The sequence below is a fragment of the Numenius arquata genome, chromosome 3 (assembly GCF_964106895.1).
Source record: "Numenius arquata chromosome 3, bNumArq3.hap1.1, whole genome shotgun sequence".
NCBI lineage: Eukaryota > Metazoa > Chordata > Aves > Charadriiformes > Scolopacidae > Numenius > Numenius arquata.
This window is the reverse complement of record NC_133578.1, coordinates 18,562,682-18,590,005: the sequence shown is the minus strand read 5'-3', so window position 1 is coordinate 18,590,005 and position 27,324 is coordinate 18,562,682. Positions and strand designations below refer to the sequence as shown.

Here is a 27,324-nt window from a genome sequence, read left to right as displayed (position 1 = left end):
GGTCACAGGAGAGTTGTGCAATGGCATCACCAGCTCCATCACCATCCCACTGTGCAATGGCATCACCAGCTCCAAACTCTTAACACACCAAGGTGAAAACCCAGGGGTAGGAAAACCCATGCTTTAAAAACCCAGACATGCAAGGACTCAGAAAAAAGGAGAAGGATTAGACCCACTGCTTGGAGGTATGGTGACACAAGGATGTGTTTAACAGTGAAGAGATCGTGCTGCTTGAGAAAGAAACATGTCCATCCTGGCTGGCCAGGATATCTCTGCACACACCCTTGGGCTCATCCTGAGAGGTGGGAGTAATGTACATGGGATGTCCCTAGTGGGGGTGGTACACTGAATGTTATTGGGTTCCCATACAAGGAAACCTGGAGACAGGTAACAGTTGCTAAATGGTCTTCAAAGGAAGCCCCAAGAAGAATAATTATGGACCAGCATTTTAGGATGCAGCTACAAGTGGTCATTGTGCCAGGATGGGCAGCAGCACGGGGCTGGGGGACAATGCTTCCCTCACAGTCAGCAGGTAGAGAAGTGCTGATACCACTGTCTCACCTTAACGAGGTCAGCCCAAGGGATAGAGCAACAGGAGGCAAAGTCCCTACCGCATGACCTGCAAAGGGTCAGCACAGCCTGGGCCAGCCCCAGCTGAGCTGTGGGCAGTCTGGCAGGACCCAGGGACGCCACACCACCACAAACCCTTTGGAGAACTGAGAAATGTCAGCTGCCCTCTCCAGCACAAGGGCAGAGCACGTGGGTGCCAAGCACAGACACCGCCTCACGTGTACCTTGTAAAAAGCTTCTTCAAACACCAGCAGAGGCCCTGAGAAGCCAATGACCAGAAGCGGCTGGGCTCCGAGCAGGGAGAAGAGGATCCCTAAAACCGAGGTGGAGATTATCAGCTCGGAGACCCCCATGAGACCCTCAGTTTTCTCTCCTGGGAAAGAGAACAACGTGTGAGTGTTACTGCCCGGACACAGGCACTGTCACCGCAGGCAGGCAGGCTGCAGACACAGCTCCAGATGGAGGAGGCAGGTCCCTGTCCCATCAGTCAGGGGTCCCCTGCGTTGGGCAGGGAGCGCAGAGGGAGCCTGGGGAGCCGAGGCTGGAGATGCCGAGCGGCAGGGAGGGGACAAGGCAGCAGCGGAGGCGCAGCGCTGCCGCTGTCCCCGAGCCAGCAGCACCGAAGCCCACCCCGGCACAGCATCACACAGACACAGCCAGTGTCCCAGCGTGCAAAGAGCAGACCAGAAAGCAGGCCCATTACCTAGGAGTCCCCCGAAGGTGATGGCAGGAGAGAGAGCAGCAAAGTAGATGAAGAGAACGGCTGCGAGACACTGGCTGTGCAAGGCGTCTCTGATGTCACTGAGGTATTTGGGGTACCTGCGCTTTATGTCCCGAACCAGACCTCCAAAAAATATCCCGGTCCTCTTCAAAGGGTCGTCCTCAGCTTCCTCCTCTTCTTCCTCAGCTTTCACTTCACACAGCTCTGGAGGTGCATGGAGGGCAGGGCTTGAGCAGGGGAATGCAGGTCCGCCCTTGGGCTGTCCCTCTCCCCCATATGCCGTGGAGACCTTCCTCCAGCAGTGTTAACCTGGTGGGTCTCCTGCGACTGCGCATCCCACCGCCTCCAGCTGCCCCCAGCTGCCAGAGCTGCCCACAGCCACTGTCCTGCCCCCCCTTGCCTCCCTCCCTGCTGCCCACTGCAGGAGCCAGGCCCTCCTCACCCCTCTGCTAGGGGATGGCCCACTGGGGCACACAGGGACTAGGCACAAACTCTTTTGCCCAAATGTGAGTGGAGAGACCTTTGGCTTCCTGGACAGTCCCCTCCTTCATGGACTTCTGCTCCCTCTCCTTCCTCTTCCTCAGCAGCAGCTTCTGGAAGGTGGCAATGGATTTGAGCAAGTCTTTCCCCTCCACCTCTGATGGGGGGATGACAATGCTGCAGTCCAAGAATTCGTTGATGGCATTGAGGAGGTCTTGACGGTCATCTGCCATGTATGCAGCCTCATGGAAGTGCTGGGAGGGGCAGGGAAAAAGAGACAGGGAGAAGGGTCAGACCAAGACTCCACCCAGCTGTCTGCAGCCTGGAAACACAATGCTTGTTGTGACCATACAGTAACGTCCCACTCCCACAACCCACTACCTGTCTCACTACTGCCACTCTGTGACCCACACTCCTGAATGCCTTCTGTCCAATTACCCAACGTCCCATCGCATCCCATGTCTGTCCTCCCTACCCTATCCATCCTTTCCAGTCACCTCCTTGCTCCTGCTTTTCTCCCCCAAGCCCCACTGCTCTTGCCCAAGATCATGCTCCTGCAGCATCTGCCAGCTGCTCGCTCCACCAGACCACAGGGTGCACCTTGTAGGACCTCTCCACCAAACAAAATCAGATCCATGCTTCCCAGATAGCCTGGTACCTCTCTCTGCCTAAGCTAGATGCTACATCTGGCCAGGCTGTGCCACTGTTCACACCATACCACTGTGGCCGCATCAGGCCAAGAACCTTGTCCTTACAAGCTCTGCACGCCATCGCTTGGTCTGGCAGGGCCCTTGTTCAAACCTCAGCTCAGAGACGTACCAGAACCCAGGCACCACAGAGATTAAAGACTTTCCCTGTCCCTGCAGCTCAGAATTAGGACTTCTCAACAGACTGATGTCCTCCTGGTGTGGTCTGGGGTTGGGTTTGACAGAGAAGCTGGTGGAGCCCTAAAGCACCACAGATAAAGCACAAAAATCAAGGTGTCAGACGTGTGAGCAGGGAGCATAAGACTCTTGAGAGACTTGGACATAAAAATGTAAAACATGGGAGAGGGAAGGAAAATAGGAGTCTACAGCATGATGGAAGTCATGCAAGGGAAAACAGGCAGAAAAGGGAAGATACTCTTGACAGCAAGGGCAAGATGACAAGGAAGGACTCCAAGGACACCATGAGGGGACAGCACTGCTGCAGACACGAGGAGAGGTGCTGGCAAACGGGTGGAAGTGCTGCATTGCCTCTGGAATGCGCCAGCAGAGGAAGGGCTGGAGGAAGATGAACAAGTGAACAGCCTGTAAAGCAGGTAGGGGACAGCTAAGGTTCCTGAAGCACACAGACTCCCTGGAGCCACAGCCTGAAACTGTAAATGATACTGTACTCTCCACGGCGCCAGCCACTGTGTCACCTTGCTATGGCTGCAGCAGCTGGCTCCCTTTTTCCAGCAACAGAGGAGCAGAGGCTCAGATGAGCGAGATCAGCCCACAAATGCAGAGCTGAAGCTGGAATATGGGACTTCACCTCTGCTGGTTCAAAACACAGTGTCAGCTGAGCCCTGTGCAACTCCTGGGAAGGGACCTTTCAGCTTGGAGCCCTTGTTGTCCACAACCCACCCGCTCTGAGCAGACCTTCAGACCCGCTCTGAGCAGACTCTCACTGTGGGAGAGTAGTGCGCTGGTGGCAGGACAGGCAGGTTTGTTATTCTGCTATAGTTACATGGCACCAGCCAGAAGGACCCTGTGAACCCGATTCTCCTGTCCTGGATGTAGACAGTAGGTGTTCAGATTGGCTCTTCTCTGCCTTTAAATTCTTACCAGGATAATGAATTTCACTTTCCTGCCACCTAGCCACATGGGAGACTTCTAGCAGTGCACATACTTGGCAGAAATGCCTTTCTGCCTCCTCATTTCTCCTCCTGCATGGATGTGCTCCTCTGTATGGACACCCCAGCTATGGGACTCAGCTAGAAAGCTTTATCCAAACTGCTGATGAGCAGTCCCCAGCCACTGCTGGGTCTTCTTGTCAGCGTGGCCTGGGACTGCCATCATGGTCACAGGCACCGCTCAGCCTCCCCTCCTCTCTGTGAAACGTGAACTGAACACAATTCCTCCAACCCTGGCCAGTCCTTTGCTCCTGCTTTTATGTATAGCCTTCTTCTTCACCCAGCCTAGCACTCTCTGTCCCAGCCAAGTGTCTGTCCTACTCTTCCCTCCATAATGGAGCATCCTACCTTGGTCAAGTCAGGCTGCTCTTAAAAATCCCAGGTGCTCACGCCTGCCTGTGCCACCTGGGCCTCAGCCCTCTTGTCCCAGGACTGACTTCTGAGGAGCTACTGAAGCTCACTCACCTGCGCCAGCATCATCACTTGTTAGCTCCTCACCTTGTCAGACATGAGGGTGGAGATCGAGCGGCCAATTTCATGGTAGTCCATGTTGGCCTGGCTCGGTCCCAGCAGCACAAAGATGAATCTGACGGGAATCGGGACCTCCAAGACAGATTCCAGGAAGACGGCCTCATTTAGTCGGACAAAGGCCATAGTTGGCTGCTCCAGGAACTGCACACAACCTGCCAGGAGGCAACATTTTGAGCAGAGTTAATCATTGGGGTGAGCTGTACTGGCCTGCCTTTAACAGTGGGAACAGGGATTTTGGGGGTTTCCATGAGCCCTTCTGTCCCGTGCTTGTCTCCAGACCACTGACACAGCACTGAGCTTCCTGCTGAGGACTGCTCTAAGTGTCCTGTTCACTGATCATTCCCAAGCAGTGCTATTTTCTTTAGCTCTCCCACTTATCCCATTCTTAATCTCTTACAGATGGGCTCTACTTACACTACAAGGGGCTAATTTTAAATCAGAAGGCTCTTTTCCACTAAGCCGCTGCCTTATGGAAGGAAGTCTCTTACATGTTACTTTTATCAAACAAACTTCTAATCTCATCAAAGAATGAAATCAGGTTTGCTTGACATGACCTATTTCCCATAAACCTCACTGCTTGGCAATAATTACATTCTTATCCTTCAGTTCTTTATTAATTGAATCCCATATTAGCTCTGCCATTATTTTAGTTGGGAAGGATGTCAGGTTAAACAACCTATAGGTACTGGATCATTGTCCTTTCCTTCTTGAGCACTGACACGATGAGCTTTCTTCTGTTTTTCTCCATATGTTCCCTGTGTTCCTAGACTTTTTTTCTTTTTCAGATGAAAATGAGCCAGTTCTCTAAAGAATCATAGGTGCAAACTGCACAGTTTGTTTTACAATGTCCGCATCTCATCAATGCTTGGCAGCCTCCTCGATTCCCAACAGATTGGGAAGTACTCCTGCATCCTCCGGCACACCAGCCGCTTCCTTCCCATACTGAACACAAATGTTTATCGAATACTTGTATTTCTCTGGCATTATTACTGATCTTTCTGCCATCTGTGTCCAGCAAAGAGCTGTGTTCTGTGTTAGATTGGCAAATCTGGGCCATCCGAGTGGCCAAGCGAATCCCAAGGTACAGCCTTACCTCAGAAATGGCAAGTGTTTAGTTATCTGAGTATTCAAAGTAGGTTTATGAAGCTGATTTGGCCTCATCATGGGTAAGCATCAGCTTAGTTGAGCTGCCAAGCCTCTTTGCCCGAGCTTTTCATCTACTGGATAGGCAATGACATTTACTTTGCCTGTCGTGTAGCTACATTTGCTGAGATGTGAATGCCAGCCAAGGGCTGAGAAGCGCTGCTCTTGTGGTCAGAAGGCACCAAGCCCACTGATGCTCAAACCTGCCCACCCACAGCCCTCTTGTACAGAGAAATATCTCCTGGCAGCGCTGCGGGCGATACCCGAGACCTTGCCACCAGCCAGGCCCTGCTCCCATAAAGTCAGAGCTCCTTGGCACACACAGCTGGCAACCAACACTGGCCAGGGCAGGGCACAGCTGCTGGCAAGGTGTGAAGAGGCCAGACAGAGGACAGCGATGGTCAGAGGACAGCATGAGGCCCAACAACAGTCAGTGCCTGGCCATCAGTCCCTCGGGCAGCACCTACTTCTGAGCTGCAAAATGGGATGTTCTGGTGAGCCTGTTGGGAATTTCTCCTCTAAGATGGGCCCCAGCTCCCACCTGCAGTGTCTATCAACCACTTCACATTCAGTACTTCTTAATTTAAGAAAGTAACTACCCCAGCACCCCTTATGTTTACTACAGACAAAATGTGTGTCGCCACCAGAGGAGAGAGCATGCAAGGCTCCCTCCCCAGTTGAACTTTGGGAACACGTACAAGATGTCCAACTATCTCTCAGGAGGGAGGGCACAGACAGTTGGGTCAGACCAGGATCTGAACTGGTCTCTTTTGGCTCTGGGGCGTCTCCACATGCCACTTCTTACCCACGAGGACTACTGTGGCCTCCGCATCTTCAGGAATCTTCTCCATCAGCTTCAGGTATTTACGGTGGCCCTCAGAGTTATGGAGATGCAAGTTTTTCTGCCCGGGAAGAATACAAACAAGTAAGGATGCAGTCCCCGTGCCTCGGTCTCCCTACACAGCCTTGCACCCCACTAGCTTATGTCCTGGTTTCAGCTGGGATAGAGTTAATTTTCTTTCTAGCAGCTTTCTAGAGCTGCTGTGTTTTGGATTTAGTAGGAGAAGAATGTTCAAGAATGTTGATATCACATATTGTTTTAGTTGTTCCTAAGTAATTTTTATATTAGCCAAGGACTTTTTCAGCTTCCCATAGAAGCTGAGAGGGAGCATAGACAGGACACGCTGGCCAAAGAAATATTCCATACCATAGATGTCATGCTTAGTATATAAATGGGGGTTGGCCAGGAGGCAGGGATCTGCGATTGCTGCTTGGGACAGGCTGGGCAACCAATCACCAGGTGGTGAGAGTGACTTGTGTTATACCACTTTATTTTGTATATTCTTTTACCATTATTATAATTATTATTTTCCTCTTCCACTACTGTTCTACTAAACTGTCTTTATCTCAACCCATGATTTTCTTCCTTTCCCTTCCTTTTCTGCCTCTTCTCCCTACCCTACTGGGGTGGGAGGAGTGAGCGAGCAGTTATGTGGTCCCAGCTGCTGGCTGGGGTTAAACCACAACAGCACAGCCACAGCTGGGCTTCCCTTGGCTGCATGCCTCACACCCTGCTCCACAGGCAAGGCACCCTCACAGCAAACAGCCACCTTGCAAGCACCAGGGCTGTTGCTGCCATTGCGTGCTCAAGCAGACATCTGAACACAGTGTGAGGCTAAAACTGGGTCCCAAAATCATAATGCAGCGACCTGATTTCCAGCTCTCCAGGTGATCCAGGGGAGCTCAGCCCTTGCAAGAACAAGCCCTCCTCCCTGCCATGAAGGGGCCCAGAGGTGGGCACCAAGGGCGGCTGCTGGCCAACAGTCATCCCCAGGGCATGGAAAAAGAAGCAGTTAACCCCCCATGTCACCCTCACCTCCTTGCATTCGGTCTCATTGGCCTTGGGGTCGGCCATCTCAATACGCTCTTCCCCCATGAGGGGCACGCAGGTGTCGGTGGTGTGGTTGTGGTGGTGGTTCCCCACGATGGAGTTCATGCTGGAGCTGGAGTGGTTCCTCGGGAAGAAACCCTCTTTCTCATCGTTGGGGTGGCTGAGGGGGAGAGTGATGGCCGTGAGGGGACCCGCCTCCCTTGCTATCTGGGGCTCGCAGACAACCCCCGAGCCCTGGCAGCCCTCAGCCACGTGCCACCCACCTGTGCTTCAGCAGCAGGGCACGCAGCACGTTGGCTCGGTCTTCTGCTCTGATCTGGTCAGAGATGATCATGGTCTCCACCATCAGGTGAGCGATGCCGGGCAGTGTGGTCTGCTCCAGGTCAAGGAGGACGGCACCTGCCAGCAGGAGAGGAAGAGCCCTGCTCCTAGTGTGCAGCGTTCCCCACCACATGCACATTCTGGAGACACAGAGCCATCCCACCAGGAGCAAGGCTTTGATTGGGGTACAGATTCTCTCAGTTAAGAAATGCACCAAGTCCAGGTGTCCCACGTCCTCTGTATAAACCCTTGATCCAAGAGAACCCAAAAGCTCCAAGGTGCACTGGTAGCTCTTGTACTTCCCTCTCATTTTGGTCTCCCCACCCTGACCAAACTTGTCCTTTCACACCAAAGACCTGCTGGTCCAGGCACAGCTGGGTGGCACAGCTGCCAAGTGCCTGAGAGCAGTAAAGCAGAGCAAGGAACTAACACGGGCGTCCTTGGGCTAACGCAAACCCTGGCAAACGGGCTGCAGGATGGTCTGCCTCTGCAGACCCTACATGAACCCTGGACACAGACACTGTTGGAGTGTCTCCACTGAGGGGCCAAACAGTGACAGAAGTTGTCTAGCAAAATCTGTCTCACAGCAAGATGCAAACCCTGGCCCACGGCTCCTGACTCACCGTGGGCAATCGTCTTCCTGAGCTCCAACAAGCTGCGGAAGGACAGTGAAGCCACATGGGGTTTCCCCCACCTTGCTGTATCCTCTTCCACATCCTCCTCAAACTTGATCCAGCGGGCTGTTTCCCTCCAGTGCATCTCCTGGTTCTTATCCACCACCAGCTCGTTCAGCTCCACAAACACCTAGTGTGAATTACAGTGAGGACATGAGACTTCCCTTGATGTATACAGCTCTATCAACAACACAATTGGGTTTGTTCTCAAGGTACTACTTGGTCTAAAGCACTGCCTGAGCAAACCTGCCTTAGTTAACCAGAGGTTGGGTGAACAGAAGCAGCCAGGACAAATATCACTGGCAGCACGGCAGGACCGTTTGTCAGCACATGGGGCACCAGAAAGCTCCAAGTCAGATGGTGTGGGCAGAGTAGACAGAATGATGCAATGCTGCACCCCTCTACCAAACTGTGACATTTTTGTCTTCTGCCTGCTTCTTTGTTTGCCCCAAAATTTCCCACACTTACCAGAGATGGTGACGTTACTGTGCTGCCAACTTCCACAACAGCACTACCATTTCTGTGACTTTTTTACATCTTATCTAAGGTTGAAGCTTTGTGATTTCAGAGAAATCTCTGCTTTTATTGAAAAAAAATGTATTTTCAGCCTTCATGATAATGGATAAGAGCTTGAAATGTCACCCCCAAGGTCATGTAAAGAATTAGTTCTACTGAAACCACATTTATCACTTTATAAAGTGCCTGTTTCTAGTCATGATTTATAGCTTCTGAACAAGTGTGGGAGGAAGCACATGAATACCTCATGGGGCTTTCTATCCAACTTCTTCTTCTTCTTTTTTTTCTTGACAGATGGAGTTGACACTAATTTTTTGCTTGTCCTGGTGATCTGACTACGAGATGGTTTTTTCATCAGATGCCTCCTCACACCAGGATTATCTTCAAAACGGTGGCCTGAAAACATGGGAAAGGAAAAAAGACCACCAGTTTGTCTAGTGGAAACACATCGTCTGGCAGGAGAACACATCTAAGCCCCCCCTTCTCTCATTAGCTTATGCTAGCAAAGTCCTGGCAGCTGGAGCACTCACCAGCATCCTCCAGACCTCTGAAGATCCTTCCTGCCTCATCTGCCTACTTGCAGCTCTTCCAGACACCTGTGAGCTAATTCCTTCAAGAAGAAGGCTTCCTCCCAGGCTGTGCATACACACTGGAGCATCACTGCAAAAGGTTTTATTCATGGTACCCAAATAAGTAGTGCATGAACCCTCCCCATACTCCCTCAACAAAAAGCAACCTGAAGCCTCGTCTGCACAACTCTGCACCCAGACAGCACAGGCAGGCACCTGGCTGGGGCTCATTTCTCCCACTGGAGGAAGGCCTGGTGCTCGGCAAGCATAAAGGGCAGTGAAGGGGAAGGATATTTAACTGCTGGCCTGGGAGAGACATGGAAATATCAATGACAGTTTTATTTAATTGTGCGATGAGACTGTAGGATAAGAGTGCAGACCGGGGCTGGCATGGAGGCTGGGCAGTTAACTCCAGGTATCGCTGTTTCTAGATGATCCACAGTGCCGCCGTAATGCCCTCTGAAAGGTCTGTGTTACAGAGTTTGGCTGGCCAAACTGAAGCCTCCTGAAGCCTCCAGAAAGGCTGTTGAGGCTGCATTACAGGCCCACCACCAAGCTACCAGTGCTGTTGGCTAGTCAGCACCCACCAAAACCTGGACACAATGATGCCAGCCCCTTTTGCAATGCCAGAGAAACAACACCTGGGCAACAGCCTGTCATGGAGAGTAGTTTCCCTGGACACTACTCAGAGACAGCAACTGTACCTTCCTCAGCACAGACAGCACATGGGGATGGGGAAAGCCTCAAGGCTTGCTCCAGGATGGGCAGGCTCCCCCAGGCAGATGACAGAGTCAGGGGTTCTGCTCAGCTTTGGTCCATTGATGTTTGTTGGCCCTGCTTGTAAAGCACAGCCAAGGTCTTCTCCCCAGCAGCTCTCTGTTGGCTGGGATGAATGTTCAGGCTCCACGTACCTTTCTACACTTGTCTTCAAGACCTGCAGCTCTCAGGGCATGAGAGGTAGCGAAAAGCCCTGGGCTTAAAGGCCAAGTGGTCTCTTTGATGTTGCAGGAAAATATCCATGCATCTCTGACATGCAAAGACCCAGCCCAGCATCAGGCCAGGCATACCATGGCCTTGCTCCTTGGAAATCTGGGTCGCTAGATTAAATATAAAATGAATCAATACTGAGCCTCAGGGCATTTTCCCCCATTGGCTGCCCTGCTGATGCACGTCCCGCGGATGGCTGGACTCCTCCCTGCTCCACTTACTGCTCTGCAATGTCGATAGGAGCCAATAACTGCCCACCGCTACAAACGTTTCTGGGAGCCCTGCACAGGTGGGGCTTCCCTCCTTGGACTTTTGCATGGATTTCTCAATTCCTGTGCGCTCGGCAGCCACTTCGTTGCACTTGGTGTGGATTCGTGCATAAACAAACAGGTCACCAGGCAGATGATCTTGGTATCCGTCACCTTTGTTCCAATCCCTGTAGCTTCTCATTCTCCCATGCACCCTGGGATTCATTCTCATCGTGTCCCTAGAAGAACAGGGCCAGAGGACACTGCCCAGCAAGACAGAGTGCTCACCAGGAGCACGGCAACCCTCCTCCGTGGTGATGCCAACCTGCCACGCAGCGCTCTTCAGCAATATCCCTTGAAAGCACACACGGGCCTTCAGCCTCAGCCACTGAATGGCTGGAGGACAGATAAAACGGAAGGAGCCAAGTTTCCTGCCAGCATCTCCAGTGACTCCCACACTTGCTGACAGGGACAAGAGCTAGAGTGCTGCAAGCTCAGAGTGAGACGGTGAAGGCACACCTCCAGAGCCCTACAGAAAGAAGTGAGCCACTTGCTGCTCTCCCTTGGCAGTGCTTGTGGTTGCTGAGATGCCAGCTGGGGAAGACAACCCATAGGAGCAGGGTGGACACATGTGCTTAATTTTGGAAAAGGCCACCGGCTGTGGGAGTCCCATGCGGAGCCCAGCTCAGGTGCTCCAGACTACTCTCCAGAGAGCTTTTCTGTGTCCTACCAGATTTGTGCTTCTCCCAAATAAAAGTCAAGCTCAAGTGAGCACCTGAAGTCTGGGGTCCTTACCCAGGACAGGATCCTGGACTGAGACCAAAGGGTAATGTGCCCAGGGCACAGCTCTGCCCTCTTTGGTCAAAGCCAAACTCCCCAGGGTAAGATGACACAGCCAAGGACAGCTCTTGCTGTACCTCCTCTCCAGTGCTCCCCAGGAGCAGAGCATGAGACAGTGACCATGTCTGAGGACAGAACATGACTCCTGTGGCGGCTCCACTACAACAAACTGGAATGTGACCTCCCACACAGCATCTCCTACAGCCTTCTTCAGAAGATCTTCTTGCCACATGGGCTTCCATCAGTCAGATTTCTGGGGATGACCAAGTTCCTCTCCCGCCAGCTTATATCTGACAATGACAAATATGACTTTGCGCCGGTTAAAGTCTTCTCCCAGAGTGCCTGTGCTGGTCAGTCCAACTCAGCAGGCGATTGCCTTCAATTCCAGTGTTAGCTCCTACGTCCCTCCTTTCACTACCCTCTATCCACAAGCAGGAAGCCCGGAAAGAGACAGAGTAGTTGCACCAGTACCGGAGAGCAACTTGCTAGCCCGGTCTCACAGGGACGGTGCACGCTTCCAGTGGTTAAGTTATAGCAAGGAAAAAGAGACTGAAACCGCCTCTGGAACATTCCAAATTAGACTAAACAAAATCCTAATCAACGTGCAACAAGTCACAACCCTATGCTGGCTTCTGGAAAAAGCTCCTGCCCTGCCCTTCACAGAGCCCAAGTCTCTCCTGGCTGATGCTGAGCTCAATGTGATAGGGACAGCTGGACCCCAGCTCATCCCTGCTGCCACCAAGGTGTCCCTTCACAGCACTCCCCATGCTCTGAATGCTGAAAGGAGTGCAAGGAAACCAGCTCAGGTCTGACAAGGATTCTACTCTGCTCAAAAGCTATTGAATTCCTCCTGGATTGCAGCTGGTCCAGGAAGAGGTACAAGCCACGGAGTGAATATCTGAGTAAGTGGCACTGGCTGGATGCGAGCTGGCTCTGCACAGAACTGACTCTGGTGTCTGCCATATCGCTCTGCAGAATTAATCCACAGTGTGGATTCACTGTGCAGAAATAATTAAGAGTTGACTGTACAGCACATCCTAATTCAAGCACCTGCAGTATTAGCTGTAGCAATCAATGAATGTGTTAACTGCTAGCAAGCCAAAGTTCCCCACATTGTAAGTGACGCATATCACACCTTGCAGAAGCAATCTGCCCCTTCTACCTTCCCAAGAATAGCCATCCTTTCCTGGTGAACTTGGGGCAATTTCTCACTTTTAATGTAGAGCTTGCTCAGGTCAGGACAGCTGATGGAACCAATTTGCTCCAGGTTTCTGTTTTGAACTTTGCTGTCTATCAATTTACAGTAACAAGTGGAGACCCAGCCAGAAGCAAATTCCCACTTGCTGGTCCTTGCAGAAGCACACAGGGAGACATTTCTTCCCCAAAGGCTTGTAAGGATGGGCCAGCTGAGAAAGAGAACATGATGCTGGGACTGGGAGGCAGGGGAAGTTAAGCGTTGAGATCACACAGAGGCTGTGGCAGAGCCAGAGCTGAACCAAGGCATCCCGAGTCCCTGTTGCAAGCACTTTGCTTCCCCAATCCTGCATGCAAAGCCAGTAAATGGGCTAGTTCTGGGACCCTCCCGTGTGCGCTCCTAAAATCCCTTGAAAAATTAACACACAATCCAGACAAGGACCACAGCTGCCACAGAGCTATGGCTGTGAACAGTGTCCCTCCCAAGGTGACACACAAAGCCACCTTTTAACTGTGAATTACCACCATCTGCCGAGGAAGGATCGCCTGCATGAGGTGGGAGTAAGGCTCCGGTTTCTGCATGGTCCCCGGGAGGGCTCAGAGATCCGGCTCTCCGCCAGGGATGCGTGGGTACGGAAACAGATGCAGAGAACAGAAAGACACTCTTTGCTCTCGCAATTCCTATTCGCTCCTTCCCTGCTTTTCCCACTCTTGCTTCCTTCCTCTTTTCCCCCTTCCAGGCACCCCGGCCAGTTTGCCATTAGCTAGTTTCACAGCCACACTCAAGCCTGCAGACATAGGGACTAGGTTATTTTTTTCTTCAGGACACTAGGCTACGGTGCAGAGCCAAGAACCTGATACCCACTGCTGCTGTCGGATCTGCAGCTCAGCTCAAATTCCAGCAAACAGAGAGCAGCAGCACACTGTCACCTTTTGCCACAGATGGAAGGGAAAATGCCTCTGTCTTTATACACACCTCAGAGCAGCTGCTATTTTCTCTGGCCGTGGCATGGGCCACATCCTGATAAGCACAAACAGCAAGATGCAGCTGCCTCTGGAGCTGCTCGAACGAGACACACACAGGGAAGCACCTCAGCACTACAACACAGATCTGTACAAGGACTTTGGACAGACACACAGACATCAGGCAGCTCCTCTGGTGTCACCAGTTACCTCTTCTAACTCAGGAGACCAACCTGACACAGAGAGGGTGCAGACAGCAAACACAGGGTGGGGGATATGCACTTTAGCTGGGGGCTCTGATCTACAGCTGCAACCGTGGGGTCACTGCTCCGGTACTTACAGGTGGGCTCCCCGCCTGGGTAGCCCAGATGGTTTCTGATAGCTTCCCATAAATCATAGTCTTCAAAATTGAAGGCAAATTCATCAAAGTCTTCATAGCCGAGTGAGTTGCGAATGCAGGTGCTTATCGCTATCTCCGGGCTGCTGCCCCCTTCCGATTCCTTCACTGTCTCCTCTCCCTCTCGAAGGGTTGTCATTTTGTCCTTGCGAAGTTCAGGGGTCAGGTGCCATGAGCCACCCACCTTCAGAGGAGGGGCCGGGGTAGCCAGGCTGACGTGCAGAAATCAAGCTGCCCCTGGGGGGACTTCACCGCAGCCCTGCGGCCAGCCCCGGTGCCTGCCTCCTGTCCTCAAGGAGCATGAAGGTACCAGCTGCTGCAGCCCCTGGGGACTGACGAGGTCCCGGGAAGGTTGGCTCCACCTAGGGATGCTTCCGTGGGGGGCTGCCCACCGGCTCCTCGGGAGCAGGATCCTCACTCTGCCGCAGGGTCTTGTGCCGGCTGCCCAGGGACACAGTGCCCGTGGCCCAGGGACAGCCAGGCTGTGCGTGCAGCACCGCTTCTCTCCCTCGCTCCCCTCTGGTGTCTCCCTCCCTCTCCAGCCTGCAGAGCAACCTATTGAATTCTCCATGTCCTCGGGCCCCGAGCGTGCATTTCCATGACGTCTCTTCTGTCTGCCCTCATGCCGCGCACGGGGGCAGTCCCCCTCCGAGGCGCTCTGGAGGGGGCAGCTGCCTCTCCCTCTGCCAGGAGAGAGGAGGAGAGGGGAAGCTCCTCACCTCAGGTTTTCTGCGATGCCAGAGCTGGCGTGTCGCACAGAGGGCTGGTCGCCGGGAAAGTGTGTCAGGCGAGGAGAGAGCTGGGTCTCAGGGAAACACAGGGAGCTCTGAACCGGAGAGGGTAGTGGGGCGGGTGGAGGAGCAAGCAGCCGTGGGGTGGGTGTGAGCAGAGGTGCTGGAAACACAGGGACCAGCACTGTGGACATTGCAAAGCTGACAGAGAGGAGCCAGGGCTGGAACAGCAGGGACTGGGGGACAGGGAGATGAGGACCAGGTCCTGCAGCAGGCCAAAAGCCATGCTTGGAGCTGCCAAGGAGGAGGGCAAAGCAGGGAGAAGCAAGGGACACGCGCACTAGTAGAGTAGGTAGTGTCGCAAAGCCTCACTTTTCATGCCGTCCAAGTCAGCAGACGCCAGCATCTGGGCCTCGGCCTCATCCGTGGGGACACGCTGGTATGCCGCGCTCTCCAGTGTGGTCATGCTGCCGATGCACATCCTCTCCTTCAAGTCATAGGTAACCCGCTGTCCGCTCGCCACCTGGCCCCAGGGCTTGCGCTTCTCCCACCCGCGAGACAGACGTTCCCGAGGCCCAGGGAGGCTGTAAGAACCAAAGAGACTGATGGTTGCAAACGGGGTGAGTAAGGATGGGCACTAGCCCCTCTCAGGGCTGAGGTCCCTCAGCACAGCCCTGACCAACAAGTCCCTGAGAAGGAGCAGAGCCAGGAGTCACCTGTCCCAACACTTTCCCTTGGAAGGATTGCCCCTTCCCCACCACAGAACAGGATCAGCTTGTGGTCCGTGTTTGGGACCCACCTCTGAGTCAATGGCCTCATGGTCCCCTGACTTGGCCGAGCCTCCTGGGGCTTCTCAGCCTGCAGGTCAGCATGACAGCGCAAGTTACCTGGGAGGAAGGATACTCCGTGTGTGCAGCCCAGTGCCCCCAAACCTGCACCGAAGGGATTCCACAGACCCACGGAGGTCACAGGAGTCCCCTGTGGGACTGTCCCCCTGGTGAGCAGCTGTGACACTCACAGCCACTCTCCCTCCAGGCCCCATGTCCCCTCTGGCTCGGCAGGCAAGTCCAGGCTGGGCACAGCTGCAATCCCTGAGGACAGGGTCTGTGCGGTGACCCTGAGCAGAGGAGAGCAGCAGGCAGCTTGGCACACGTTTCCCTACCTGCGGAGGGAGGGAGGGCCCTTCTCCTGCAGCAGGTCGGTGAAGCGTGGCACGGGGGACAGGATGCCACACTCCTCCTCCACGTGGAACTGCGCAGGGGCCAGAGTGTTGCCAGACTCCTCCTCATCACTGCCGATGGTGAACTGCAGAGACAACAGTGCTGATGGCAAGAGCCAGGACAGGCAGACTTCTCCCCAGACCCTGACATGCAGATCCTTCCCACTTCCCCACAGCCTAGAAAGGGCCATGCCAACTTTCCCCATGTGCCCCACACCCTGCGACTGGCCATATTAAGCCCCTCCCCATATCCTATACACCCTAACACCAGCCATATTGATCTTCCCCCATGGGTCTAACAACCCCAAAACAGTCATGTGCACCCTCCCCTGCACTGACCCCAAGCAATGGCTTATCTATCACTGTCCTCCAGTGCCCATCTCTGCCAGGCAGGGACAAAACCACCATCACACAATATTGCACAGACACAACCTTTTCCCCCTGAGCAGCATGATCCCATGACCATACAACCTGGCACCCTCCCGGCATCAACCCTCCCTCCACCTTCCCCCAGCCTCCGAGCCCCATCCAGGTAGGGATGCCCTAGCCTTGCCTTTGGTTTGCTTGGGGGCTCCAGCTTAGGGGACGTGTCCTTCCCACGAGCTTCGCCCTCAGACTCTGCAGAGATCTCTTTCACCTGGGCCTCCTCTGCCTCAGACTCTCCTTCCTCTTCTTCTTCTTCCTCTTCTTCCTCCTCTTCTCCCCCCTCCTCGTCCTCTTCTTGGATGGTGGGGGTCACCTCTGAGGGGGGTAACGAGGTTTTCTTCTTCTTCCTCCTCCTTTTTTTCCTCCTGCTGGCACGGGGAGGCCTCTTTTGGAACTTGAGGGCAGAAGGGAGGTGAGTGGAAAGGGGATGATGGATGTGGTGCGAGGTTTGGCGGTGGACTGAGAGAGAAAAAGAGAGTCAGGGGCAGGAAGAGGCTGGGAGGAACCTGCCAGGCGCCCCTCCAGGAAACAGCATGGTCTGGAGATCAAGGGCCAGGAAGGGCAAGGAGAGCCACCAGCCCACAGGGACATAGCAAAGCTCTTTCAGTGATGCGGCAGGCTGTGTCCAGTCTGGGGTGGCTGGGGAGGCAGCCCCAATGCAGTGCCAAACCACCTCAAGGCAGCTTCACTGCCCTGGGGAAGGCAGGACTCCTCTCCCAGTGCTGTCAAAAGCCATTCACATGGCTACACAAGACCTGCAATGGCCTGCCAGAGGCACCATCCCCTTACTAAACATGGGGAAGTGTCTCTCGCATTCTCAAACAAGCACAATTTGGGTATTTTACAAACATTTCTTTCCTGCCTAGTGTTCTTCGAGTTAAATAGATGCACCTTGTTTATCCCCCAGGTTTTGGCAGAAAGTCCCTCCTGCATACCCACAGGAACCACAGAGCAAGCCTTTTAGTGCAGATGCAACCTAAGTCCATATCCCAGGTACTGTGAGGGCTTATGCTTACCAGCCCCTGAAATGCAGGTTCAATTAGGAGGCTGTCTTTTAAAAACCAGGGTAAGAAACAGGGCAGAATGACTTTTCTTTAAACTGATCTACAAAGAGAAATTCATACAGGCTTGACCTGGGTGTCGTGGGAATTACAGAGTGAGAAGAAATTAATGGCATTTCTGAGCCTTCACTCAAAAACAACGATAAGGCACTACGCAGGGAACAGGGTAAGCTCAGCATCTCCCTGCAAGAGAGAAGAAAGCCATTCCTGCAAGGTCTATCTGCAGGCACAAAGCCTCCCATAGACAGTCTGCAGGATGCACAGATCCTGGGGCTGCACCCGGAGCAGCAAAATCACGGGGGCACCAGCCACTTCGCAAGGGGGTTTTGCTCAGCAGCTCTTCCTGAGGAATTGTTTCCAGTCTGTTTTGATTTGGTTCCTTCCCAGCTTTCCTGTGACATGGCAGCAAAATCTGTTTATAGTGAAAACCACCTTCAAAGGACGTTTTCAATGGAAGCTGTAACCTTCTCCCTGGGAGAGCCAGGCAGGTTCATTGTTCTGCTGTCATGTTTCCTTTCCTTTGGTTTCTCAAGTCTTTTCTCCCTTGTTTCCCCCCTTGGGAACAGCAGGGATATTTCACACACTCCTCTGGTTCAGCCGGAGAGGCTTGTGGCAAGATTAGAGGAGATTAGGAATGGTCAGACATCTGCAAACTGGAAAGAGTTTGGGCTCTATTTATAAACATAGACTTTTCCCTCCCAAGTGTCTTCTAGTTCTTTGACTTAACTGGATGTACCCTGTTTCACTCACAGGTTTTGGCAGAAGGGCCCTGCTGCCCCACTGCTACCTCGCCGTAGAGCTGCTCTGCGTGCCACAGACAGGCCAGCCATAAATTTCTCAAGCAAAGAAGGCCCCAACTGTACACTCGTTGCTCCTTCTACAGCACAAAGCTGCTGGTGAGGACATGCCCCACGTTTCCCTTCTGGCTCGTTCCCATCAGCCCAAGACAGAAACGTTCACATTTTGGATCAGAAGGAAACCAAAGCCTTGGGCTGCAGGGAAGGATAAGTGGCTCATCTGGTGCAGGAAAGCGTGGCCCTGCTCTTCACCCCTGCACTCAGCACTCCTTGTGTCAACTGATCACGTCTCCACAGAGGTGGCCTGGAGGTGGGAAAAACATACCTCTCCCAAACACAAAAGGCTTCATGCCTCCCTCTTCTTCCTCCCTGTCCTCTTGCAACTCCTGTGTGGCCAGCCCCTGCCCTCCTTCCCTGCTCCCTTCCTTGCACTGCCTGCCTGTACAGAAAGTTATTGCCAAACCAGTGTCCTAGATGTTTGATTTCACTTCTCAGTGAACTTGATACAAGAGATATGAAAAAGTAATTTGAATAGGGAGCCCAGAAGGAAGAGCCTACATATTAGGAATTCCTGGCTTTGAATAGGGCAGGAAACATTTCTAAACCCAGAGAGCATTCACCTCCATGGGCTCATATATTATCTTTCAAAGCCTAATGACCTAACCAGACCTTCCAGATTTATGAATACGAACTGCATAAAACTTCTGATAACCAGGGTTGACGTAGTTCTAGACAACTAGTCCTAGATAATGCCTTCCAGTACCTAAAGGAGGCCTACAGGAGAGATGGGGAAGGACTCTTTATCAGGAAGTGTAGCAATAGGATGAGGGGTAACGGTTTTAAACTGAAAGAGGGGAGATTTAGATTAGATATTAGGAAGAAATTCTTTACTGTGAGGGTGGTGAGACACTGGAACGGGTTGCCCAGAGAAGTTGTGGATGCCCCATCCCTGGAAGTGTTCAAGGCCAGGCTGGATGGGGCTTTGAGCAACCTGCTCTAGTGGGAGGTGTCCCTGCCCGTGGCAGGGGGGTTGGAACTAGATGATCTTTAAGGTCCATTCCAACCCGAACCATTCTATGATTCTATAACAGGCATATGTCAGGAGCTCAGAGAAAAACAAGCTTGATTCTGACAAAGGGAAAAAAAAAGACTCTCCTATTAAGAAGGAAAAAAAAAACCCAAATAGTATAAATCTCTAGTTAAATTTTCAAAGCAGCTTCTGCCATGCATGCTCAAGCAGATTGTCCGTGTGCTCCAGACCAGCCCACACACCTGTGCGCACAGGTGGAGCTTCAGAGCAGGTAAGTCCTACCAGCACAGAACAGGTATTCAATCCACAGCAAAGCTATTAGCAGCTTGCAGCCATGTGCGCGAGTGACTCTGTGCTCAGGTGGAAAGTGCTATTTGAATGGAGCCTCTGTAGAGAAATGACACAAGCAGAAAGTAGCAGCTGCGGTGCACTACAGTCATAGACTTTTATCAGCAAACTTTTACAACAGCCATTGGAAATGAATGGCCAAGCAGAAAACAGCCTGGTGATATACTTGGAACATACTGTTCCTAGGTGGTGTCCCATCAAAGCTAAGATGGAAAATAAGCAGTATCTGACCGTGGAGAGCCAGAGCGTGGGAAACTCTCCCAACCATTGCTACTTGTCTACCACACAAGCAGGCTGCTGGCTGGGGGACCTTTCTTCCTGCCCTTTGCTGCTGTTACTACAAGCCAGTGCGACCCACCTACACCAGGCAATAGCTTACGGCCACTGTTGTGGGCACACTCTCATTTTACAGCCAAAGTGAGTTTGGGCAGACTGGTTGCCTTCATGGTGGAAGGGCAGTTAGAGGAATAAATGTGCTGATCAGAGGAGTTCAGGTGAGATAGCTACAGCATTTTAAATTCACACCCCATTTTTATTTTGCAGTCCTTTCTTTGAGCAGATAAGCTTGATGGTTTCACGGTTGCTATTCCGAAATACACAGGCATGTCTGACTGGAGCCATCTGCTTTCAGACTGGGGAGGACAGCCTGGCTTCTGGCCATATTTGGATGTTTCTTTGCAGCCATATGGAAGAAAAAATAGTTTCAAACTGGAAATTTCAACGAGGAGGAAGTGGCCACAGAGGTCCCTGACACTGGGCGAGGAGGTGAGCAAACACCCTGGGCTGGGCAGTAGCTACGCCACTGGGGATGGGGAAAACAGGGAACAGATTGGGAAGAGGCCATGGGCACTGGTGCTAAACTGGGTGTACGTAGCACTTTGGGAATGCTCTGAAGGGAGGAAGTGAATAGCAGACTAATGAGATCTGCAGGGACCTGGCACAAGGCTGAGGAGCATGTGGGGCTGAGCGAGGGTTGGTGGCGAGGGTGAAAGTAGGTACAATGGTTCAAACCTACATACATTCAAAATCTCTCTCACTGTAGCTGCGTCTTTGCTTCTCCAGATTGCTTGATGCTGACTTGCTTATCAGGTCCCCAAATCTCTCGATTGACAAAGTCTTATCCAAGTCCTCATCGTCCTCGGCACCAGGAGAGGCTTTCTCTGCGCGATCTCTGCCCTGCACAGAAATCGCCAGACAAGAATCAAACACTGCAGACCCCTACAGCCCTCTGGATCCTCGTGCCCTGCAAACAGTGCTGGGCTTGCTGAGGAGCAGCAGGCTCCACACGACAGGGCTGAGGCATAGTTTCTCACTTAGAGGCACAGTTTCGCTCAAAACCAAGAACCAGAATGGACCAGCAAGCCTCCAAGCTACACTCTGCTGAGATACCTTAGTGGTCCTCCACACCTCCCTCGAGCGGCAGGTATCAAGGGACTATGTCAGTGTCTGGTCTTTCCTACCAGCGGAGACGTGTAGCTCACGTTTAGCTGGAATTTCTCTCCCCTCACATCTAACTGTTGCCCTCTGGCCTTCCCTTTTCCCAGTCTGCCATCCCCCTCTTTCTTAGACCTTCTCCCTATTTCCCCCTGGGAAAGAGCATCCCTGCTCTGGTGAGCTGCCCTTGGCTCAGTGACCACCCTGTGCCTTCCCACCTCCCCTCTGCACTCCTAGGGCCCCCCGTTCCTCTGTGGCATGCCTTCTTCAGGCTTTTCTGCCTGTTTTCCTCCCGTTTCAGGCTATGGATGCTTCTCTGCCTTTTTGCTGGTGGAGACGCTTCGAGAAGAGCATCGCCAGGTGACTCCTGTCCTTTCTGCCTCCCAAGCAGCTGCAGCTGGTAAAATTTTCTGTCAATATAGCCGAAATGCCAGCGCGGAGCTGTTGTGGACTCCCGTGTTTCCATGGAAACGGGAGGAGGCCCAACCGTGACAAATCTGTCTGTGCTGGGCGGAAAGAGGGAGCAAGGCGGCTTTAGCCGAGTTGTGCCTCTCCTAGGATCCCCCAGCTGTTCCCAGCTGTGCGCCGGGAGCAGCTTCGTGTCTGTGGGCGAGACTGCTTCTCCTCTCACCTTAGCATGGGTGTCCCAAGCCCAGCCTAAATGGGGAGAGCCTAATTGCAAGCTGCCCAGCTTCTCCTGCCGTTTGCCTACCCCACCCCACGGCATGCGAAGGCACAAAGACCCCACGGAGCAGCCTCTGGCCTTTTCTGAACCACAGTTTGCTGTCTGCGTGGCGAGTGGGTGTGGGCTCGTGGGCAGCCTTGGGGCACCCTTTGTGCAGACCTCTCCCCGGTGAATGGAGGCTGTGTCTCCTACTGGCTGCCAGGACACGGGTCCCGCACTCAGCCTGGCAGGAGCACCGTCCCCGGGGAAGAGACAGCCCCGCTCCTGCTGGATTCCCACCTCACCTGCTGCAGGTCGATGAAGACATCTCCTACGGGAGGGGACTCTCCAGCTGCCATTTTGGTTTTCAGGACCTAAGGGCCTGGGCAAAATATCAACCCTTCTCTTTCACCGGCAGGCACCCAGCAAACCTGGAGAGTGGCATAACCTGTGGAGAGAGGGCAGGACAAGGGAATGTCGTAGGAGACTGCTGGCCACTGCCCTCAACCCCCCTGGCTCCTAACCAGGAGAGGTCACCTCACCGGCCCTTGGGGAACCTCCCCAGCATCCTAGGACATGCCTGTCCCCTGGCACACTGCGGCGAGGGGGCGAGAATGGCCCAGCCCGCGCTGCTTTGTGCACCGTCTCCAACAGTTCAAGGGCAGGTGGGACCTTGAGATCCTCCTCCGAAGGACCTGCTGCCTGGAGGGTGCAGGGGCCGACTGAGAGAGCAGCTACGTGCGGCTCCTGCACAGGCTGTGCAAGAGGAGGAAAGGGTTACTGCTCAGCCACTTCTGCACCAGCACATCTGTGCACAGCTGGGGAAGACTGACCGCTGAGGAAGGATAAAGTTGGATAGATCGGGTGCTGGGAGGGCATGCCAGGAGCAGGCAGCAGAGTGGTCCTGTGCCACCTAGCTTTAATTGGGCAGGTCCCAAAATGGCCAGAAGGAACCTCAGAGGGATCTGTGCAGGCCAGAGAGATGGCACAAGGACAAACAACAGTTCAGCATTCAGACACCAAACACAAAACAACACATGTTACGGGGAAAGAGGCCAATCTTCAGGCTGCAGATCTGTGCCCTGTCTGCACCAGCATCGCTAAGGGACACAGAAGACCCTGTGGGCAGCCCCAGGGAGTGCTCTGCTCAAAAGGCAAGTGAAGAAGGCAATGAGGTGCCACAGTTGACAAGGAGTGGGATGGAGACCAACACAGAAACAGCTGTAGTCCTATCATCTACAGCAACAGTGCAGGCTGAGCTCAGCATGGGCTGCACCCCAGGAAGAATTGGAGATGTCACCGAGACCGGCATTGGGAAGATACCGATCTCGAGAACCTCATCTGAACTCATACTGAGAAGGAGAGAAGATGTAAGCACATGCACAGCGCTTTGGACACAGGGATATGCAAAGTGTTCTCATCTCAGCACAAGAAAAGAGACATTTGTTAAAACTACAAGAGTAGAATACAAATTAATTCAAAACTGGCAAAAGAAAACATTTTTGTCAGTGATGTCATCAAGGAGGAAAAAACTGCAAAGTCAGAGGATAGCTTGGCCATCTCTCTGGGTAACAAGTTATCGTATTTATGACAAAGAAAACTAATAGAAGTTAAACCCATCTTTCAGAACAAGCTATTCTCCAGCTATTAAAGCTTTGGAAGAAGTATTATTGGTTATATCCCCGTGATCTGCTGAGGGGTTTCTCACTACCCCATCTGAAGTACCTAGTATGGGCCACTGTTCAAGACAGGCCACTAAAACAGATAGTCTAAAGGTGACACCAGTAAGGCCACTTCACCATCCTTCCTTTTACCTTTGAAGATCTCCAGAAGGTGCTACTACAGTCTTTGCTTACTCTGCCTACCTGAAGAGCTTATTCAAACCAAAAACCCCAGGGCCATCTGTAAGGCAAGTTTTTGAGGAGCTAATCCGACCACTGATGAAGCATGCTCCCTTGGTCCACCTTCCTCTATAAGGAGCAAGGCAAAATTTAATGGAAGAAACCCCTCAAACACACCTCATTGAACTCCTCAGTAACTGAATTCCTCGATGAGAACAGCTCAAGAGAAATACGCTGCCAAGACAGACGTCTAAAATGCAAATGCAGAGTTCAGGCCGCAAGGAACAGGCCAAAAAAGAATGAAAATACACAATCCACTCTGTAGATCTTAAGCTGCAATCTTCAACTTTACACCCTGTTTTCCAAGCAAGATAGAGCAAAAGGGTTCCCTGAGAGAAAGCAGAAAAGGGAGAAAGGTCTGGAAATCATCTGTAAGCAGAGACGGAGCTGCTTTTTAGTAGGAGACATGGTAGAGAAAAGGGTAATACATGGCTTTTATTTCCTTTCACATTTAACTCAAGAAGAGGGTATCATTCCATGAAAGCAAACAGCAGCACATTTGAAACTGAAGGCAGGGAACGCTTTATTCCAGTGGGAAGAGTTGGCAAGGGAACCTGGCTACCTGGCTCTGCAGTCCTGCAAGGCCATGGCACCACGACTGTTAAAGAAAGGATTGAGTATTTGTAAGGGACATAACATCCACAGCTACAGACTGCCTACAAAAACGTGTTGCAAGCACTACTACTTTGTAATAAATAATATACAATATATAATAAAATGACAATGGGGCTTTGGATGGCGGCTCCTGTAGTGGCAGAATCCCTGAAAACTAGAAAAACAGTAAAGGTAATTTAACAAAAAAAAAAATGCTCAGCTCCAACTCGGTGCCACTAATGTGCCTTGTGGGGCCTCCAAAGGAAACTGCAAACTATCAGCAATGTTGTGAAGCAAAAACAATGTGCTTTGTTTCAGGTCAAGCCCAGGTTTGTCTGGAGCAAGGCAGAGGCTCGCAGGGGCATCCGTGCTCCAGGCAGGAGGAAACCCACAGCCAGGAGAACTGCTGGATGCAACAAATTCTGCTGGCTCCAGCTTTGCAAGGTGTTACACTGAGTTTAAAACTACAGCCTGACTGACTGCCTAAACGAAGTTAAAAGGGAGGGAAAATCCAGCACTTAATCTTTCTTTACCCACCGAAGCAGCATATTCTGAAATATGATGAAAATATGTCACTCTAATGACACTGCTGAACAGCTAAAAGCAAGAAAGTTGTACTAGCAGTAAAATAAGAGAGCCCTTGGGACTTGCTTTGAAATTTCAGAGGGACTGTGAGGTGCCCACGGGGTTTCCGTCAATCCCCCGCCCATAATCATGTGCAATCGGGATGTGATTCCTGGGCACCCCGAGCCGGCAGGGCTTGGGGACCGAGCTGCCAGAGGGGTCTCCATCTCTGGGTGCGAGAAGGGGGTGAGGATGGGAGGTGCATTCTCCATTCTCTGATCCTAACCCTAGGGCTCTCCTGCTTTCTGGAGAAGGAAGAGCCCATGGCCTGGGAGCACTGGTGCTCCCTTTCGGTGCACTAATTGATGGCTGGCCACTAGAGGCCACTTGCCCCTTACTCTGCGCAACCTCTGGGAGAAAGGCTGGACGGACACCTACGCGGATCTGGCCTGGATTTTCTATTACCCACAACAGACGGAGTTCAGAGAAGAGCCACAAAAAATTGCCAGTAGGCCAGAGGGATTGATTTATAAGGAAAGGTTAGGAGCTAAATTTGTCTAGCGCAACATGAGATGACTAAGATGGGGAGGGGACAAGCCAGCAGTCTGGAAAGATCTCAAGGGTGTAAAACACGACTAAAAATTATTTATTTTTTTTTTCAGCACAAAGAGACTTAGAAGTGGGTTAAAATTTAAAAGAGAAACTTAAAATGAATATCAAGGAGAATTCTGCTAATGAGCATCATGCTAAAGTACCCAGCCTGCTGGCATCACTGCCTGGGCTGCCATAAGAAGAACGCAAGACAAAAGGGGAAAGAAAAAAAACCCAACAATAAAGAAAACTGAATGAATGATACCTTCATCCCACTGTATCTCCTGTTTGTCAGGAGTACGTGATTCAGCATTCCCGCTAGAAGTAATTTTCAGTAATAGAAGCGTCATGCCAGCAGGCCAGATTCGAAGGGAGGCCAGAAAAATCCACAGCCTGCCAACCTGCGCACACTCACACCTCCCTGCTCTCTCCGCACACACGTCAGTAAACAGAACTGGCTCACCTAAATCACCGCGCTTCGTACCGACCATCTAGGCTAAAGGAGCGCTGAAGGAAAGCGAGCAGGCATGTCCCTGTGATGCTGGCAGCTATGGCATCTCCCACATGTTGCTAACAGGGACTCCAGAGGGGCTTCCTCTGACCCCAAAGGCTGCTTCACAGTGCCAGGGCAGGAGCTTTCCTGTTTTGCTGAGAAAAATGCATCTGGCAGGTCTTTGAGAGGCAGAGGGGAGCAGTTCATGCTGCCCCTTTGCAGTAAAGATGAGCCGGGAGGGCTCCAGCAGTTTGTCCCATCTCCACGAGCAAGGGGCTGCGTGGAGACAGGCATCAGGCCCTGCATCCTTCTCCTCAGCTCTTCCCTAATCCCCTGGCCATCAGGCTAAGAATAATTTAGCCGTGAAGTGTCTAGACAAGGAGTGGACGTTAAGATAGGGATAAAGCCAGAGGGGCCAAGCTGGTTTGGGGATAGAGGAGAAGAAGAGACTGGCTGATAGACACAGACAGGAAGAGCTCAAAAAGGAGAAGGATTAGAGGCCTGGGAAGATTTTCCTGGGAAGACATACTGACAAGCCTGTCCATGGAGGAGAGGAGCAGGAAGGGGGCTGCTGCGTACAACGAAGCATTTGGATGCTGCTGTGACAGCCACAGCCTCAAAGCCGAAGGAAAGGGGAGTGGGCTGCGCAGCCCCTACTTCTCCCCTGCCACGGCAGAGGAACGGGGGCACATACACACCAGAATGAAAAGACAACACATAAGACAGTAAACACACAAAGTTTTCAGGCATGAAGGGTTTAACCTGTGGATCTCTGCCACATGGCTACACTGAAACTAAGAATACAGAAGTATTTTATAAGGCTTAAATATTTCAGTGAATCCTAGACCCTACTGCACTAGCCTGGAAAAGCCACCACAGCCCTGCACTTCTCAAGGACCTGCTCCGCATCCCCTGGCTCTCCCTTCACAGGCCCTTCACAGAGGTGCCGGACGGGACAGAGCTCACACGGCCGACACACACACACAAACACACGGGCACAAAACCCACTCCAGAACGGAGCACCAGCACCAGACAGTGACAAGGAGACACCCCTCCACCGGACGTAGGGACGGCTCTGACAGCCACACGCACAGCCGTGGGGGCGGAGGGACGTAGGCAGGCTCCGGGGGTGCACTGCACCACGCACCGCGCTCTGCAACCCTCGCCGCGCCGTGCGTGGGACCACAACGCGCCGTGCAGCATCCAGCACGGGGCACCGCGCCGTGCCGGGGACTGCGCTGCCTGCTGTGCCGTGCACCACGTCCCATGCCGTGCCCCGTGTCCCATGCCATGCCCCGTGTCCCATGCCCCGTGCCATGCATCACCATGCCCCATGCCGTGCATCGCCCTGCACCATGCCACGCCGTGCCGTGCCATGCCTCCCGCAGCAACCCCGCACAGTGCAGCATCGCAGCGCCCCGCACACGGGGCCGTGGAGAGGGCGGCCAGCCGGGGCTGCCCCGGGCTCTGCGGGGCAGCGGCTCCCGCCACGCGTGTCCGCGGGGGCCGTGGGCTGCCGCGGCCGGTGGCAGCGGAGGGGGGGCAAACCC

At 52.8% G+C, this 27,324-nt stretch overlaps 1 protein-coding gene across 1 annotated transcript in view; it reads right to left on the bottom strand.

The window, feature by feature from the left end:
- The window catches only part of SLC4A3 (solute carrier family 4 member 3), a 34,039-nt gene that overhangs the window by 6,595 nt on the left and 120 nt on the right, over window positions 1-27,324 (bottom strand). Inside the window, exons 2-15 of the mRNA XM_074145412.1 lie at window positions 21,937-22,079; window positions 20,553-20,709; window positions 16,425-16,756; window positions 15,815-15,957; window positions 15,025-15,236; window positions 8,968-9,119; window positions 8,157-8,337; window positions 7,476-7,611; window positions 7,198-7,372; window positions 6,127-6,223; window positions 4,146-4,330; window positions 1,780-2,025; window positions 1,274-1,460; window positions 795-943 (exon numbers count right to left, since the gene is read on the bottom strand). Coding sequence (XP_074001513.1) covers window positions 795-943; window positions 1,274-1,460; window positions 1,780-2,025; window positions 4,146-4,330; window positions 6,127-6,223; window positions 7,198-7,372; window positions 7,476-7,611; window positions 8,157-8,337; window positions 8,968-9,119; window positions 15,025-15,236; window positions 15,815-15,957; window positions 16,425-16,756; window positions 20,553-20,709; window positions 21,937-21,990 — 2,406 coding nt within the window. The 5' untranslated portion in view covers window positions 21,991-22,079. The remainder of the gene's footprint in view (window positions 1-794; window positions 944-1,273; window positions 1,461-1,779; window positions 2,026-4,145; window positions 4,331-6,126; window positions 6,224-7,197; window positions 7,373-7,475; window positions 7,612-8,156; window positions 8,338-8,967; window positions 9,120-15,024; window positions 15,237-15,814; window positions 15,958-16,424; window positions 16,757-20,552; window positions 20,710-21,936; window positions 22,080-27,324) is intronic.